Raw genomic sequence first — 18,191 nt, forward strand, 5'->3', positions numbered from 1 at the left:
TTTCCCAAAGGTAGGGGAGTCTAAAACTAGAGGGCATAGGTTTAAGGTGAGAGGGGAGAGATACAAAAGTGTCCAGAGGGGCAATTCTTTCACACAGAGGGTGGTGAGTGTCTGGAACAAGCTGCCAGAGGTAGTAGTAGAGGCGGGTATAATTTTATCTTTTAAAAAGCATTTAGATAGTTACATGGGTACGATGGGTATAGAGGGATATGGGCCAAATGCGGGCAATTGAGATTAGCTTTGGGGTTTTTTTTTAAAAAGAGCGGCATGGACAAGTTGGGCCGAAGGGCCTGTTTCCATGCTGTAAACCTCTGTGACTCTATGTGGTGTCGGTACTCCTACAGTGCTGTCAGGGAGTTCCAGGATTTTGATCCAGCAAGTTCCAAGTTAGGATGGTGTGTGACTTGGGAGTGGGGAAGTGCAAGTGGGGATGTTCCCATGAATCTGCTGCCCTTGTCCTTCTAGATGGAGGAGGTTGCAGGTTTGGAAGGTTTGGTCTAAGGAGTTCTGTAGATGGCACATACAACTGCCACTGTGTGCCAATGGTGGAGGGAGCAAACACTGAAAGTAGTGGATGGTGTGCCAATTAAGCGGGCGGCTTTGTCCTGGATGGTGTCGCACTTCTTGAACAGTGCACCTATCCAGGCAAGTAGAGCATATTCCATCATGCTCCTGACTTGTGCATTGTAGATGTTGGACAGACTTTGAGGAGTCAACAGGTGAATTATTTGCCAGAGAATTCCCAGCCTCTGGCATGTTCTTGTAGCCACAGTATTTATATGACTGGCCCTGTTACACTTCTAGTCAATGCCAACCCCCAGGATGTTGTTGGTGGGCTATTCAGTGATGGTAATGCATTGAATGCCAAACAGAGATAGTTAGATTCTCTCTTGTTGGAGACGGTGTGAATGTTCCTTGCCACTTTCCAGCCGAGCATGAATGTTGCCTTATTTCATCTGGGTACAATTGCTTCAATGTCTGAGCAGTTGCAAATGGTACAAACACTGTTTAAGCATCAGTGAACATCCCAACTTTTAATCAAATGTTTGAGATAAGGCCACTGATAAAGCAGCTGAAGATGTACATTATTCTGAGGAACACATGCAGCAATTCCCTGACATGGAGATGATCAGCCTCTAACAACCTCAACCATCCTCTTTGTGCTCGGTATGACTTCAGCCAGTGGAGAGTATTCTCCCAATTTCCATTGACTTCAAATTTGCCAATGCTCCTTGAAGCCAGACTGGGTCAAATGCGGCCTTGGTGTAAAGGACAGTCATGCTGACTTCACCTCTTGAGTTCAGCTCTATGTTTAGACCAAGGACGTAATGAGATCAGGAACTTAGTGACATTTGCAGAACTTAAACTCAGTGAACAGGTAGTTGCTGTTTTAAGTTCTGCTTAATGGCACTGTCAATGGCATCATCCATCATTTGCTGATGATTGAGAGCAGACTAATGGAGTGGTAATTGGCCAGATTGGATTTCTTCTGCATTCCATGGACAGGACCTACCTGGGCAATTTACCGTATTGACGGGTAGATGCCAGTGTTGTAGCTGTATGGGAACAGCTTGACTAGGGTTGCCGCGGGTTCTGGAGCACAAGTCTTCAACTATTGCCGGGATGTTGTCAGAGCCTTTGTTGTGTCCAGTACCATTTCTTGATATCATGTGGAGTGAATCAAATTGGCTGAAGACTCACATCTATGTGAAATTCTCTGGAGGTGGCCGAGGTGCATTAGTCACATACCACTTCAGAAAGAAGATGGTTGCAAATGTGTCAGCCTTGACCTTTTCACTGATGTGCTGGGGTCCCCTTTCATTGAGGATGGGGATGTTTTTGGAATCTCCTTCTCTGGTTGGTTATTTAATTATCCACCACCATTCATGACTGGACATGCCAGGACGGCAAAACATTGATCGAATCCATGTGCTGTGGGCTCTCTTGCCTATGTCTAAAGCATGTTGTTTCTGCTGTTCAGAATGCATGTTGTCCTAACTTGTAGTTTCACCAGGTTGGAAATTCATTTTTAGATATGGCTACTGTTGCTGCCAGCATGCTCTCTGGAACTCTTCATTGAATCCGTGTTGATCCCCTAGCTTGATGGTAATAGTTAAGTGAGGGATCCACCTGACCATAAAGAGTACAGATTGTGGTTGAACACATTTGGCTGCTGAACCAGAGCACCCAGAGGAAACCCATGCAGACACAGGGAGAATGTGCAAACTCCACACAAACAGTCACCCAACCATGGCTGGAATTAAACCCAGTTCCCTGTCGCTGTGAGGCAGCATTGCTAACCACTGTACTGCTGAAATGTTCAATTTGATATGAAGACTTTTCCATTCCTAAACATCGTGCATTGCATCTGCCACAGCTGGATTGGCGAGGACAAGGTTAAGTACATTTCCCCTGCCATGTTTCACCACCTGCCTCAGCCCAAGTCTCAACCAGCTAGGTTAACAATAGTACTCTCCAGCCAACCTTGGTGATAAATATTGAAGAACCCCACCCAGAGAGTATATTCTGTCCCTTTGATACTCTCAGTGCTACTTCTCAACTGGTGCTCAACATGGAGGAGTCCTGATTCATCAAAAGGGGAGGATGGTAGATAGGAATCAGTGAGAGGTTTCATTGCTTGTATTTGACCTGATACAATGGTCGTTGGATCCGGATTCCACCCAGGGCTACTGTGACAATCACAGAGAAATCTGGGGCAAACTGCTTGTATGGTATCATGCGCTATGACTATGTCAGGCTGTTGCTATACAAGTCTCCAGCTGTTAGTGAAGAGGGCTTTGCAGGATGGTCTGTTTTATTCTTACTCAATTTTCATGTTGTGGTTTGATATAACTGACTGGCTTTCTACGGCATTTAAGACAGCAGTCAAGAGTCCATCATTTTGGGTCTAGAATTACATGTAGACCAGTTGGATAATCAGAGGATTTCCACATTTGTGAATTGGATGGGTTTTTATGGAAAAGCAGTTCCATAGTGGGATTTGGACTCTTGAATCCAGTACAATAGTCTGGTCTCTGGATTACTTGTCCAGTAACATTAAAATTATATACTACACCAAGCTACCATTCTGCTACAGCTGCCCAAAATACCGAACAAGGTATATCCAATGATTCAGAGAATGGTTTGAACATACTCTGATTTGGTGTGGACAATGCTCTGCTAAATTCATCAGTGTTGCCCCTGTTTTTATGCTTGGAAAATTGATACAATGGCTACTGGTATGAGGCAGTGCCCTTTTATATTTGAAAATCCGATTTTTCAACTTTCAGCTGACTGGAACTTTTGAAATTTGAAGATAGAGCAACCTGCTTAAAAATGAAGGCTCCATTCCAAGGTAGAGGTGAGAACCCAACAAGTCACTGTCAGGGGGAGTGTGAAGAGAAAGACATTCCCTATAATCCAGACACCCATTGAAATTCGTAAGTGTCTCAGGAAGAGATATTAAAAATGCAAAGTACGGGATACTGAAACATTGGATGCCACAGACAGACCCACCCCCAAAACATTTTGGAAATAGTCAGTCGGTGAAGTATTTCAAGGCAAGACTGCCAGCCACTAGAGAGAGATTGCAAGTGACACAGGCAGTGTCCAGAAAGTCATCAGCAGAGGAAACAAGTTGCAACCTTTTGAAATAAGTATCACCTGGTTCCAGAAGCCTACAGAAACCTACCAGTGAACCAAGATCTCACAATAATTCAACATCTTCTACATCTGACAGCATCCAAGAAACCAACTAACCTCGGTTCGCCACGATGCTTAAAAACTTACAGTCACAGGATATTTAAGTGTGTGTGCATGTGTGTTTGTTACGTGTGTATATTTTGAATGTTTGATGTTGCATTTTTATTATTTTTTCCTCTGGGTTTAGGAGTTAATAAATTTGCTCTTTGACTCAAGAAAAACTTGTTTGATTGGCTCCTTATTGCTCACAGCACAAATAGTTAAATGCATTCCGAGTTGGAAAAAAAGCATGGCCTTGCAAAAAATAAACTTAAACCTTTATTGTGACCAAACGAGAATGTTGAATAGAGAGCAGCAAGTTCATCCCCCTTCACCTGGTCACAACAAAATCCATTCCTACCCCCAAAGTATTTACTGCAAATACAACTGTTATGCAACAGCCTGTGGTCTCATTAACATATCCAGGTAAGTCTTTGGCCTCCAGCGATGCTACTTGAAAAGACAATCACTAAATAATTCAAAAACAATTAGTGGCTACTTACCCTTGGATTTATTCTCATCCTGTCTAGCTCCTGCACAAACTCCTTCCCCATCAGCCATAGTGCCCAGACAAGACCATCTCATAAACCACAAATGGTTTGATAATTCACACCAATGCCTGTATTCCTCACACTTATTGTTGTAAATGGTAGTTTACTGGTAATTTTTAGTAACTATTGTAACGAGCTTTATTTAGGAAATTCAAGCAGAAAACAAACAAAGATTTCAGTTTTTTTGCTACATTTTACTTCAATAAAATTCATAATTTGAAAAAGACAAAATATATTCATAGGTTGACTGTACACAAGTCTATGCATGTTTGTAAAATGTGAACTCCTTCTCAAGAAAACATCCTGCTTTGTGTATTTGTCCACACAACATTAGCAGCAGTCTTTCCAGGTGTTGACTATTCTTTTCTCTCCTCCTTGTTTGAAAGTGTACAGTGGTTCAGATGAAGTGTGAAGAAGGAATCACTGAATATCATCATCAAACAGGTCTTCAAAATCATTAAAGACATCTGCATGGACTGCTTTTTCATTAGCTGCAAGATACATTAGAAGTCCTGAACTGTGTGGAGTTTGCAAGTTCTCCCTGTGTCTGCGTGAGTTTCCTTCGGGTGCTTCGGTTTTCTCCCACAGTCCAAGGATGTGCGGGTTAGGTTGATTGGGCATGCTAAATTGCCCCTTAGTGTCAGGGAGACTAACTAGGGTAAATAGGTGGGGTTGCAGGAATAGGGCCTGGGTGGGATTGTGGTCGGTGCAGACTCAATGGGCCGAATGGCCTCCTTCTGCATTGTAGGGATTCTATGATTCTGTGATTAATTTCCCTCCTACCTCGTGCAGATTTTCATAGGGCCCCACACCTTCCAGGAACATCCCCTCCATCGCTGGCTTAATTCTGACCGGAATTTTCTGTCCCAGACTGTCTTCGAGTCCCAGACTCAAAAACAGATGGAACTTCTGATGTCCCTCACTCGTTCAGGCGTATAACTGTCAAATTCACTATATTTGTTGCATGCTTAGGAAATTGCAGAACTAAATCTCTCTGATAGCCTAGATTTACAAAGTTCATTGTCCCATTTCTTATATTTCTGGGGCATCACTTACCAGTGTTTAACAATGTGTATAATTTCAATACAGAAGGCCCCATTTCTTTACAGGCTCAGAGTTCACAGCTGCGATTGAATGTCCCAGAACAGCATTACTATTTCTCATAACTGAAGGTATTGAAACAAATATACTGTTGGAAACAGTGGGTTGCAGACTCCTGCTTAGCTACTGCACATACTAAAGGCTAGACAGTGTAACTGTAAACACTGTATCCTTTAATAAACATCAGCAAAGCAATTCAAATACAATCAAAAACCTTAAATAGCTTTATAGTCAAATATTTCTTATCCAAATATAGCCCATTTAAAAGGAAATCTATTGTGTCCTTCTGCACTTTCATATTCTAGTCCATTTCAAAACACCCTGAAGTGAATTGGAATGCATTGTCCTTTATTAATTTTGAGCCAGCTAAATGTGAGAAGGCCTTTTATGAAGATTTAATTACCTCCACCATTGAATGTAGGCAGAAATAATATTTTTGCTCCTGCTTGTTAGTCTGTTTGTCTGTAAACAATATGGGCAGAATTTTACCACCTTGCTGTGCCTGATGCAAATGGCGGCGAGCCAGGAAAATTGTGTGCGAAGCTCAAAATTCGATTTGCACCCAGTGCCAAGTGGTTTGCGATCTTCCCAACCCTTTCGAGTGGCGCGACCGGCATTGTGCCCAGCAAGTGCGCAAAGCTTATTAGCATGAGATTGAGACTTTACTAGCATGAGATTAGAGAGCTCGGCATGTAATCATCTCCCCTCCCAGAGGGTTCCCACCTCTCTGGCATGATATCATACCGGCGCCAATTTGTACAGCTCTTTAAAAGTGATGTCAAGGTGCAGCAATAGCGAGGGAGAGCTAGGAGGTGAGTACTACTGAGCATCAACCTCCATGGTTAGGGGGCAGGAGGAGGACCTCCCCTGCCATGATGTGGGATGGGGGGGGCTTGCAAGGGCGCAGAGGATTGGGGGAGCTCGGGCTGGACTGAGGATCCAAAAGTCGGGGGTAGCCTCACACTGCATGAATGCTGCAGTGGCTATTCTGCACGAAAGCCATGAGAGAACTTCTCGACCATTGGCCTGGAAGCCATTCCTGGAAGCTGGTGCACCAGACCTCCAGATGGGTGTATGCAAGTCTATATTTCAAGCGCTCTCAATGGGGGCCTCCTCACAGCTACCCTTATGCTCTACGTGCAGAGCCCAGTCTGCCGCAGGCTGCCAGCAATGGCCTATGATCTCAGTGGTCCATATCGGGGGGGTGGTGTGGCCATCCGGAGAGGCAGGATCACACTGCACTGAGGTTGCAGATAGCATCATGTCACAACATGTAAAGAGAGGGTACAACTGTGTGGAAGGCCATTGACGACCATGAGGGGGCATGGGCAGTACCGTGGCCACCATGGCAATGATGTAGCAATGTTCGGCAGACCATTGAGGTGGGGATGGCATCGGGGGTGGTGTCCAGTTGGCAGCATCCGGAGTCATGGGAACAAGGGTTTCTGGGAGAGATTGAAGGGCCCGGGATGGATAGCTTTATGGACTGTCTCTCCTCCCAACCCCCCATCTCCCCCACTGGAATTCAGCCAGCAGAGCTGGCAGTGATACTAGTAGCTGCCATGGAGGCCAACCCAGGATCGAGACCACAGCAGAAAGTCAAGGAGCTGCTGGTAGGGTCCAGGAACCGGCTGAACATTGGCTTGAGGAGGGGTTGGAGACGGCAAAGATGCCGGAGCCAGAGACCTTACTTCTATAGGACCTGTATGTCCTATAGGAATTTAAAGGATGAAGGAGAAAATGCAGGGATGTAGTACTAAGTATAGATGCTCTTTCAAAGAGCCATCACATGCATGATGGTTCGAATGCCCTCCTTCTGCGCTGATAGTTTCAAAGTGTTACTCAGCTACCTAATGTCCAGATCCTGAAATTATATAATGACCAGAGCCAACTGACATAGGATAATTAACGGGAAAAATGAATTTAGGATGTTGATGGGAAAAGTTAGCAAAAAAAGTATGCCCAAAAATGTAGCCATGATGTGGAGATGCCGGCGTTGGACTGGGGTAAGCGCAGTAAGAAGTCTCACAACACCAGGTTAAAGTCCAACAGGTTTATTTGGTAGCACAAGCCACAAGCTTTCGGAGCGCTGCTCCTTCATCAGGTGATCAAGGTACAGACTTTAAGACTTGATTACCTGTAAAGACTCGCATTCCAACCATTATCTTGTAAATTGAGTTTGTGTCTTTATATGCCCTGTTTGTGAACACAACTCCCACTCACCTGATGAAGGAGCAGCGCTCCGAAAGCTTGTGGCTTGTGCTACCAAATAAACCTGTGTTGTGAGACTTCTTACAAAAATGTAGCAACAGAAAGGCTAGGAACGTGTGCAAACATAAGCATTGGGTAAGACATGAAATAGATTACAGAATGTGTTGTAGCAGTAAACAGTAGTAGAAATGATCCATTATTTGCATATTATAGAAAATATTACTTCAACTATATAGTCAGACAACTCATCAGGACAGTACTAGGGACAAAGGCACTAGTTTATAATGAGAGATGGTGCAAACTATTCCCTGGGGACTAGGAATTTATGAGGCGATTTGGTTACTGAAGGAAATTGGTTGAGTGGATATGGAATTCCTATTGCAGAGGAATCTAGAATAAGGTGACAGTTTTTGAAACTGAATAAAACCAACTAAAAGGGAACCCTGCAAAAAACTTCAGACAAAAGTTTGTGATAAAATAGACCCTACCTCTGAAATTATTCATATCATTTGGCACCATTTGTTTTCAACAGATTTCATTTGGCTTCAACTGCACTCAATGACAATCAGCTTCTCATCATGTGGGCGGCACAGTAGCACAGTGGTTAGCACTGCTGCTTCACAGCTCCAGGGACCTGGGTTCAATTCCCGGCTTGGGTCACTGTCTATGTGGAGTTTGCACATTCTCCTCGTGTCTGCGTGGGTTTCCTCCGGGTGCTCCGGTTTCCTCCCACAGTCCAAAGATTTGCAGGTTAGGTTGATTGGCCATGCTAAAATTGCCCCTTAGTGTCCTAAGATGTGTAGGTTAGAGGGATATGGGGGTAGGGCCTCTAGGTCCGCTAGCTCCAATTGCGAATCGCGATGGGCCGGAGCATCAGATTACAAACCCATCACAATGCTCCCCTGGTGGCCCAGTCTCGGAACAGAGGGGCTGGTTGGCGAGTTGCTTACAATGACCTCATTATCAACTCCCAGGTGGATGAATCCTACCTGAAAGACACTGCCAATACCAGCAGGAAACACTCCCGTCTTTCTGACAGCATGGGCACTTAGTCCCAATTCGGGAGAATCACGGCCATCAGACCCAGCTGATTGTGTATGCAAGGTGTAGGGTCACACTTCCTCCCGACATCCCAACCCAACCTGTCTCTCTCTCCTCTCCTTTCCACCGCACCCCTTTTCCCCTCCCCAAACTGCTCTTATTCCTCTCTCCCTTCTTTCTGCCTCCCCCTTTCCCATTCCCTCCCTACTCCTCTCTTCCTCGCCTCCCACTTCCCTTCCCCCAAACTCTTCCACCCCAACTCCTCTTTTTCCCCTTTTCACCCCTCCCTTCCCCTTCCCCTCTCCTCCACCCCTCACCCCAAGGGGAACTGTGACAAATTACAAGATGATATGAACAAACTTGCAGAATGGGCATTTGTCAGTGTCAGATGTTATATTTTGGCAGCAGCATTATTTGAATGTGTTAAGCATACACAAGCCGGCATGTAAATGGGGTTTTCAAGCTGGATTTCAGGTTTCCCATGATAATTCCTTTCGAATTAAATATTTCAGAAACAAAAATTGATTCATGACCAACATAGCCTCCAGTTCAAAAAGATAAAACATTGTCAGGTTTGAGCAATCCATATTCAGGTTCTGTACAAGTTAACTGTTGGATCCCAGAGACATGTAAAGTCAGTAAATTACAGAGACCGGGAAACAAGGCATTTAACAACATCAATTTATTGTAAATTCAGTAAACCCGGAGGGTTTTTGTAACTCCTTGTTTCATAAGAACATAAGAAATAGGAGCAGGAGTAAGCCATCTAGCCCCTCGAGCCTGCCCCGTCATTCAATAAGATCATGGCTGATCTGATAGTGGTTTAGTTCCACTTACCCGCCCGCTCCCCATAACCCTTAATTCCCTTATCGATCAGAAATCTACCTACCTGTGACTTAAACATATTCAAACGAGGTAGCCTCCACTGCTTCAATGGGCAGAGAATTCCAGAGATTCACTACCCTCTGAGAGAAGAAGTTCCTCCTCAACTCTGTTCTAAACTGACTCCCCCTTACTTTGAGGCTGTGTCCTCTAGTTCTTGTTTCCTTTCTAAGTGATTAACAGGGGGTTGGAGTTTAAGAGCCGTGGGGTTATGCTGCAACTGTACAGGACCTTGGTGAGACCACATTTGGAATATTGTGTGCAGTTCTGGTCACCTCACTATAAGAAGGATGTGGAAGCGCTGGAAAGAGTGCAGAGGAGATTTACCAGGATGCTGCCTGGTTTGGAGGGTAGGTCATATGAGGAAAGGTTGAGGGAGTTAGGGCTGTTCTCTCTGGAGCGGAGGAGGCTGAGGGGAGACTTAATAGAGGTGTATAAAATGATGAAGGGGATAGATAGAGTGAACGTTCAAAGACTATTTCCTCGGGTGGATGGAGCTATTACAAGGGGGCATAACTATAGGGTTCGTGGTGGGAGATACAGGACGGATATCAGAGGTAGATTCTTTACGCAGAGAGTGGTTGGGGTGTGGAATGGACTGCCTGCAGTGATAGTGGAGTCAGACACTTTAGAAACATTTAAGCGGTTATTGGATAGGCACATGGAGCACACCAGGATGATAGGGAGTGGGATAGCTTGATCTTGGTTTCAGATAAAGCTCGGCACAACATCGTGGGCCGAAGGGCCTGTTCTGTGCTGTACTGTTCTATGTTCTATAAGTGGAAAGAATCTCTCTGCCTCTACCCTGTCTAGCCCCTTCATTATCTTATACGTCTCTATAAGATCTCCACTCAGCCTTCTAAACTCCAACGAGTACAGGCCCAATCTACTCAATCTCTCCTCATAAGCTAACCCCCTCATCTCCGGTATCAACCTGGTGAACCTTCTCTGTACTCCCTCCAAGGCCAATGTATCCTTCCGCAAATAAGGGGACCAAAATTGCACACAGTACTCTAGTTGCGGCCTCACCAGTACCTTGTACAATTGCAGCAAGACTTCCCTGCTTTTATACTCCATCCCCTTCGTGATAAAGGCCAACATTCCATTTGCCTTCTTGATCACCTGCTGCACCTGCAAACTGAGTTTTTACAATTCATGCACAAGGACCCCCAGGTCCTTCTGCACAGTAGCATGTGGTAATTTTTCACCATTTAAATAATAGTCCATTTTACTATTATTCCTTCCAAAGTGGATAACCTCACACTTGTCAACGTTATACTCCATCTGCCAGATCCTCGCCTACTCACTTAGCCTATCTAAATCTCTCTGCAGACTTTCCGCATCCTCCACGCAATTCGCTTTCCTACTCATCTTTGTGTCATCCGCAAACTTTGTTACCCTACACTCGGTCCCCTCCTCCAGATCGTCTATGTATATGGTAAACAGTTGAGGACCCAGCACCGATCCCTGCGGCACGCCACTAGTCACCAACTGCCAACCAGAAAAGCACCCATTTATTCCAACTCTCTGCTTCCTGTTAGATAGCCAATCCTCAATCCACGCTAACACTTTACCCCCAACTCCGTGTACCTTAATCTTCTGCAGCAACCTTTTGTGAGGCACCTTATCGAACGCCTTCTGGAAATCCAAAAACACCACATCCACCGGTTCCCCTCTGTCAACTGCACTCATTACATCTTCATAAAAATCCAGTAAATTCGTCAAACACCGACTTTCCCTTCATGAATCCATGCTGCGTCTGCTTGATCGAAACATTTTTTTCCAGGTGTCTTGCTATTTCTTCTTTAATGATGGATTCCAGCAATTTTCCAACTACGGACGTTAAGCTAACCGGCCTGTAGTTACCCGCCTTTTGTCTACCTCCTTTTTTAAACAGTGGCATCGCATTAGCTGTTTTCCAATCAGCCGGCACTTCCCCAGAGTCCAGCGAATTTTGATAAATTGCAACCAACGCATCTGTTATTACTTCTGCCATTTCTTTCAGTACCCTGGGATGCATTCCATCCGGGCCCGGGGACTTGTCTACCTTCAGTCCCATTAGCCTACCAAGTACTACCTCTTTAGTAATAGTAATCGTTTTAAGGACCTCACCCCCTACAGTCCCACGACCGTCAATTTTCGGTAAGCTATTTGTGTCCTCTACCGTGAAGACCGACACAAAAACTTGTTTAAGGCCTCGGCCATTTCCTCGTTTCCCATTATTAAATCCCCCTTCTCATCTTCTAAGGGTCCAACATTTACTTTAGCTACTCTTTTCCTTTTTATATATTTGTAAAAACGTTTACTTTCAGTTTTTATATTTTGTGCTCGTTTAGTTTCATAATCTATCTTTCCTTTCTTTATCGCTTTCTTAGTAGTTCTTTGTTGTTTTTTAAAGCTTTCCCAATCTTCTAATTCCCCACTAGTTTTGGGCTCTCTGTACGCATCGGTTTTTAATTTAATACTCTCCTTTATTTCCTTAGTTATCCACGGCTGGTTATCCCTTTTCTTACATTCCTTCTTTATCACAGGAATATATTTTATCTGAGTACTGAGAAAAATCTCCTACCAACTAGTCTGCGCTCCCAGTCTACATTAGCCAATTCTGCCCTTATCCTATTGTACTCCCCTCTGTTCAAGCAGAGGACACTGGTTTGGGACCCTACTTTCTCATCATCCATTTGTATTAGAAATTCAACCATATTGTGATCACCCATTCCAAGAGGATCCCTCACAAGAAGATCATTAATTTTACCTGTCTCATTACACAGGACCAGATCCAAGACAACTCGCTCCCTCATAGGAGCCTTCACGACACACGACAGCGCAGAGTCGCTGAGCAGAAACTGATAGCCAAGTTCCACACACATGAGGACGGCCTCAACCGGGATCTTGGGTTCATGTCACACTATCTGTAACCCCCACAGCTTGCCTGGACTTGCAGAATCTCACTGGCTGTCCTGTCTGGAGACAACACATATCTCTTTAACTTGTGCTTAATGCTCTCTCCACTCACATTGGTTGTACCTTTAAGACTTGATTATCTGTAAAGACTGCATTCCAATCATTATTCTGTAAATTGAGTTTGTGTCTCTGTATGCCCTGTTTGTGGGCATTTCTCCACTCCGCCTGACGAAGGGGCAGCGCTCCGAAAGCTAGTGGCATTTGCTACCAAACAAACCTGTTGGACTTTAACCTGGGTTGTTAAACTTCTTACGACATTTTACAGGGCAGCCCTGTGAAGATTTGAAATTGGCGTGGGAGCAGCATCATGGAACAAGCCTTGGGGAATGTGGAGGGAGCAAAAAAACTCAGAGGCCCACGCTGCATTTCCAGGGTCAGGCATGCAAATTTGGAGGGTGATGCACTATCAACACCCAGAGACGGAATCTGGAATAATAGGCTTTTATTAACTATAAAAGGGAACTAATTCTACAGTAAACTCTAACCGAGGGACCGGACCAGAATGAGGCGAAGGGGAGGAGCAGCCACCTTTATACCCCAGTGAACAGGGGAGGAGCCTCAGGCAGCACCGGTAGGGGTGTGTCCAGTCATCAGAACATAACAGTGGTTATCAGGACATAACAGTAGTTTACCACAGAAGGCTCCAAGGGCTGCAAGGTAAGCGAGGAGAATGAGGGAGGGAGAGAGAGGCAGTGGGGTTTTGTTGGGGGGGGGGGGGGTGGAAGAGGCAGCAGGCGTGAAGGGGGAAAGAGGCAGGAGGGGTGGGGGAGAGAGAGAGACAGGAGGGGCGGGGCAGACTTGGAGTGGAGCGAGTGAGGCAGGAGGAAGGTCGGGAGGAGAGAGAGACAGGATGAGCAGGGGGGAGAGAGAGAGGCAGGAGAGTCGGGGGGGAGAGTCAGGATGGGCAGGGGGGAAGAGAGAGGCAGGAGGGAGAGAGAGGCAGGAGGGGCAGAGGAGAGGGAGGCAAGAGGGGCGGGGCAGAGAGAGACACAGGAGGGGCAGGAGAGTGAGAGAGAGGCAGGAGGGGCAGGGGGAGAGAGAGGCAGGAGGTGCAGGGGGGAGAGAGAGGCAGGGGGGCAGGGGGGAGAGGCAGGGGGGGCAGGGGGGAGAGGCAGAGGGGGGCAGGGGGAGAGGCAGGGGGGGACAGGGGGAGAGGCAGGGGGGTCAGGGGGGAGAGGCAGGGGGGAGAGGCAGGGGGAGAGAGAGGCAGGAGGGGCAGGGGGGAGAGAGAGGTAGGGGGGGCATGGGGGAGAGACAGGCAGGAGGGGAAGGAATTGAATAGCGGAGCAGACTCGATGGGCCGAGTGGCCTAATTCTGCTCCTATGTCTTATGGTCTTATGGGAGAGAGAGGCAGGAGGGTCGGGGGAGAGAGAGGCAGATTTAGATCATGAGATTTAGGAGCCAATGCGTGGACGATATAGACCCTGAGACTAAAAATAATTAGGAGCTAATGGGATCAGGTGGTGCTCTCAAGCTTCTAGTGTAAACTAGAACAAATTTTTGGACAAAATCTTTTAAAAATCTGAGTCTATTAAAATTAATAGTTAATTTCCTTGTATTTTTCAATGCTTTGAGCACAAAGGACAGCTTTGAGTGAACTATCAAATTCATTCCAAATTAAAACTACTGACGTCAAATTGTAATTGAGAGCATTGAGTACACATGAAAGTAAAATATCAAAATTTTCAGGTTGGGAACATGACTCCAGAAGATCATAAAACATGTATATTATGCATGGTGTTTAAAGTACACAAATATACTTAATTAAGAAGAAAATATAACAGAAGACAGGAGAAAAAGACAAGGGAATTTGGATTAAAAATATATTGTGGAGGTAGAAGCTACTAAAATGGGAGAGCAGACTTGATGGGTTAATTGACTGTACACTTGTCCCAGGTCTGGGATAAGCTGTTTGCCATTATAGCAGCAAGAGGAAACCTTTTTTGATAATTTCACAAACCTGATTTCTCCAACATCCATATAGCCAATTCTAATAAAAACAGAAAATGTCATAAATACTCAGCAGATCAGGCAGCATCTGTGAATGGAGAAACAGAGAGATGACATTTCATCAAAACTATTCAGAATCCTGATTTTATTCCTTTGCTGGATTTTGTGCACAAGACCTGGACAACCCTTTCAACATACTCAGATTTTGAAACCTCTAAAGCCCCATTCCACTGCAAAAAGAGACATGGGTGGGTTTTTTTGGCTGCCAGTCTAGCTTGGTGCTGATCCCATCCCTAAATCCCAGGGATAGATAATTTACATAAATAAAGGGAGTGAATGTTCACATTATTCAAAATGCCTCTTGGTATTTCCTTAGTGGGGAATTGGGAATATCTGGCATAATGAGGTCCCTCTGGGTTTCCTTAGGGAGTTGGTTAATACAGAAAAAGAATAACAATAAAAATAAATTCTCCCCTATTGTTTGCTCACCATTGGAAACCAGAGACAGAATCTTGTTCATGTGGACTCTGTTGTAAAGGCATTAAGAACCATTTTCAGGTTGGGAACCTGATTTCCTAACCGGATGTTACCAAGGCACTTTCCCAGAGCAATGGCATTAAACATCCCACTTCCAGGTTTCTCAACCGATTAAGGAAGGAAGTATGGATAAAATGTCCATTCATTCAAAGGAACGGCTACAAGGGCTCCCTCTAACCTAGATTTTTGAAGTTGTAGCAACCAATGAAATGGAAAAAAGACCAGGGGAGGTTTCCAACCCAGCTCTCTCACTTTTACATGCAGTTCTCCAAGGATGGGTTGGAAAAGATAACTTCTCCAACCAAGCAGGCATGGATGGAAGTGGCTGATGAAGTTAACAGCTCGTGTGTGTTCCATACAATACACAGACCGTGTAATGAGTATCCAAAATCTCAGGAGGGCATGACAGGTGGGTGGCATAACACCAGATGTCAACATTCTGACTTGCTTACATTCTCTTGTATAGAATGTCTCAGGTCAAAACACTATCTAACTCCACTCATTCCTTTCTTGCAGACACCTCACACCTCCATCTGAGCAGCCAACAATCACACTCGCCCTCACCCTATTGCCTTCTCATGCCATGCCTCACAGTCACCTTCTACACATGGTATCCTTCCCTCATCTCCGCACATGGCAGTGGGTGTGGCTTCTGTTCTTGGCCCTCAGCAGAGGTGCAAGGTGGAGTTACATACCCTGCTTCCCTGCCATGTTGAAGGTTCGATAAGAAGTCTCACAACACCAGGTTAAAGTCCAACAGGTTTATTTGGCAGCACTAGCTTTCAGAGTCTCAAGCTCCTTCATCAGGTGAGTGAAGGTTGGCAGTGGTGCAGTGCAGCTGGAGATGATTGAAGTGGTAGACAGGTGAACAGCAGCCTTTCCATGGCAATGGACATAGTTCTTCACAGTGACTGATCAAAGCCTTCCTGGCCTGTCAGTTTCTTCCCGCTGTAAACTCAGTTCAGTGACCTCATCAGACACGATGTAGAAGCCATGTGCCTTTAGGAAAGGAGGAATTTATGGTTTAAAAAGGCTCTCAATAGCCTTTCAATCCCTATGGGGGAACACTCCTCAGGGAAAGCTGGAAAGCAGGCAGACATGATGTCATTTTTTGGGACTTTCTCACCCACACACGTGAACCCACATCCATTTGGCTGGGAAAGAAATCCTGTTCCCAGCATTCAATCCACATTTTCACGTTGCTCTGAAAAAGCATCAGCAGGTCTGCTTTATGTTTGCTCCAGGAAAAACAAAACTGGTACAATTCCAAGCTGGTTGCTTCATCCGTCCACTCCCATCTTTTTCCATAACATGAGCACAGAAAGAGAGATGGATGCAAAAAAACATCCATCCACTTCCTTCACCATTTTCACCATGGGGAGAAATGTGACATAACAGCCTCTACCCCAGTATATACACTTAGTACCTCAATTTCAAGAACCATTAATAGGGACCCTAACTCCTAATTTCCTCTGCTCTGCCCCTACTCCTGCTCAACAGTTTCCTTGCTTCTATCAATCAGAAATTCTGGCATATATTGCATATGATTTCCAACCACATAGAAGCCCAAAAATTACCCCTTCAATTGGAAATCCTGCACTAGACTAATCAACGGTGACCACATTTTGATGGACAGAAAATGTTGCATCAAAGCTGCACTGCTGTAAGGCTCCCATTTATTAACCAAATGAAAATTGGGAACAACGTGAATGATGCCAAACTAAAGAAATGCACTCCTACATTGCCCTTTAGCAGTGTAATGTAAATTGATTCACGACGCATTGAGGTGCACTCAAAACCTTGATGAATCCAACAGTCCCAAGAATAACATCAGTTTCAATAACTAGGCATATTAGGCCTAGGGTCCAAGTGTTTGCTAATCTCAGTAAAAAAAAGTTGCTAATGGTGCAAGATTGGGAGAAAGCATCAGCAATTTATTCTAACCCTATTTTAAAATTAGTAAAGATTTTCCCAGCAGTATTTACAACTGCTCTAGTAGTCTTTCTCCAAAAAAAAAAGGCAGGCACAAAGTGAGAAAAAGGTCATATTTTGTACATGTTAGACCTACATTAGAGGTCATTAATGAGGAATATTATGAACTGTGTAGCGATTCAAGTTAGTTAATACAATTTTTAAAAAACTGATGATTTTTCTTCAGGCCAGAACTGGAGCTATGAGAAAATCAAAATTGTGCAACATTATCACAGCAGTGAAATATGTGAATGATTTGATTTGGAGTTTTCCACCCATAAGTAGGATTAAAAGCAAACAGCAGATATATCACAGTAGAGAAGAGGTTTGTGGCCAACAAAATATACAGCTGGTACTATCCAACAGTGCCCTGTTACAGGACAACTTTGCTTTTAAATGGGAGAATCAGACAGTAACTTAGCTTGAGCAAATTGTTTTCTGTGCGACATTCCATCACGCATACATAACTTGCTATTCTCTGTCTATCTTCTTCTTTCTTTTAACATAGATGACTCTTCACTGGGGGACTGTTTAATGAATGCTGGTCACATTTGCTACCATTTAAGTAAGCAGTACCATGAGCAAGGCCCAACAATGAATATCGACAGACGATGAAATTAGGAGGCGATTAAGAGTTGAGCCAGATGCCTTCTTTACATAATGTCTATACCATGCATTTGGGGATAAAAAAATTAATTGATAGCAATTAGGAGCAGGAAACCTAACCAGTCTCTGCTCCCTGCTACCACCACCCACCTGAGTTCATCTGAAAAATCATTTGAGGGTTAAAATACTAGAAGTACTCTGCAAGTATGGGACATTTTTGGAAATAGGTCAATTAATGCCCTGGTCAGAACTCCTACATAAAGGTCATCAGCCTGAAATTTTGGACAGAATTCTCCCACCTTGAGATTAAGTGCCATGGTGGGGGTGGGAATGTGGAATGTTTCCCGCTGCGAAGCTGAGAGTACCTATGCTTTAATCACAATATCCACTGATCATGTCACTCGTGTGCAAGTTGATACCCAACTTTTTGCCTCATATTTGGTCTAAAAAACTCAACTTTTTGGTAATTTTACATTGCTGTATGCCTTACGTTGTTACATTTTAGTACTATTCGTGGCTCAGCTTGTTCTCTTCTAAGCTGTGTTTCTTCTTTTAGAAATCCAGCTACATCATTTTTTTCTTATTGGTACCTTTTGGTACTTAAAAGCCAATCATGGTCCCCACATGAGAGACAA

General features: G+C 44.5%; 2 protein-coding genes across 6 annotated transcripts in view; both read right to left on the minus strand.

The window, feature by feature from the left end:
• klhl32 (kelch-like family member 32) overlaps positions 1–18,191 on the minus strand; it is a 261,784-nt gene that overhangs the window by 63,078 nt on the left and 180,515 nt on the right. The gene's annotated exons all lie outside the window — the stretch shown is intronic.
• On the minus strand, positions 4,713–5,132 carry LOC144494098 (COP9 signalosome complex subunit 9-like). Its single transcript, XM_078213678.1, has 2 exons — positions 5,068–5,132; positions 4,713–4,812 (listed from the first exon to the last, which is right to left on the minus strand). Exons 1-2 carry the CDS (start codon positions 5,124–5,126, stop codon positions 4,713–4,715), a joined length of 159 nt encoding a protein of 52 aa, XP_078069804.1. The 5' UTR covers positions 5,127–5,132.

Source organism: Mustelus asterias, chromosome 5, assembly GCF_964213995.1.
Source record: "Mustelus asterias chromosome 5, sMusAst1.hap1.1, whole genome shotgun sequence".
Taxonomy (NCBI): domain Eukaryota; kingdom Metazoa; phylum Chordata; class Chondrichthyes; order Carcharhiniformes; family Triakidae; genus Mustelus; species Mustelus asterias.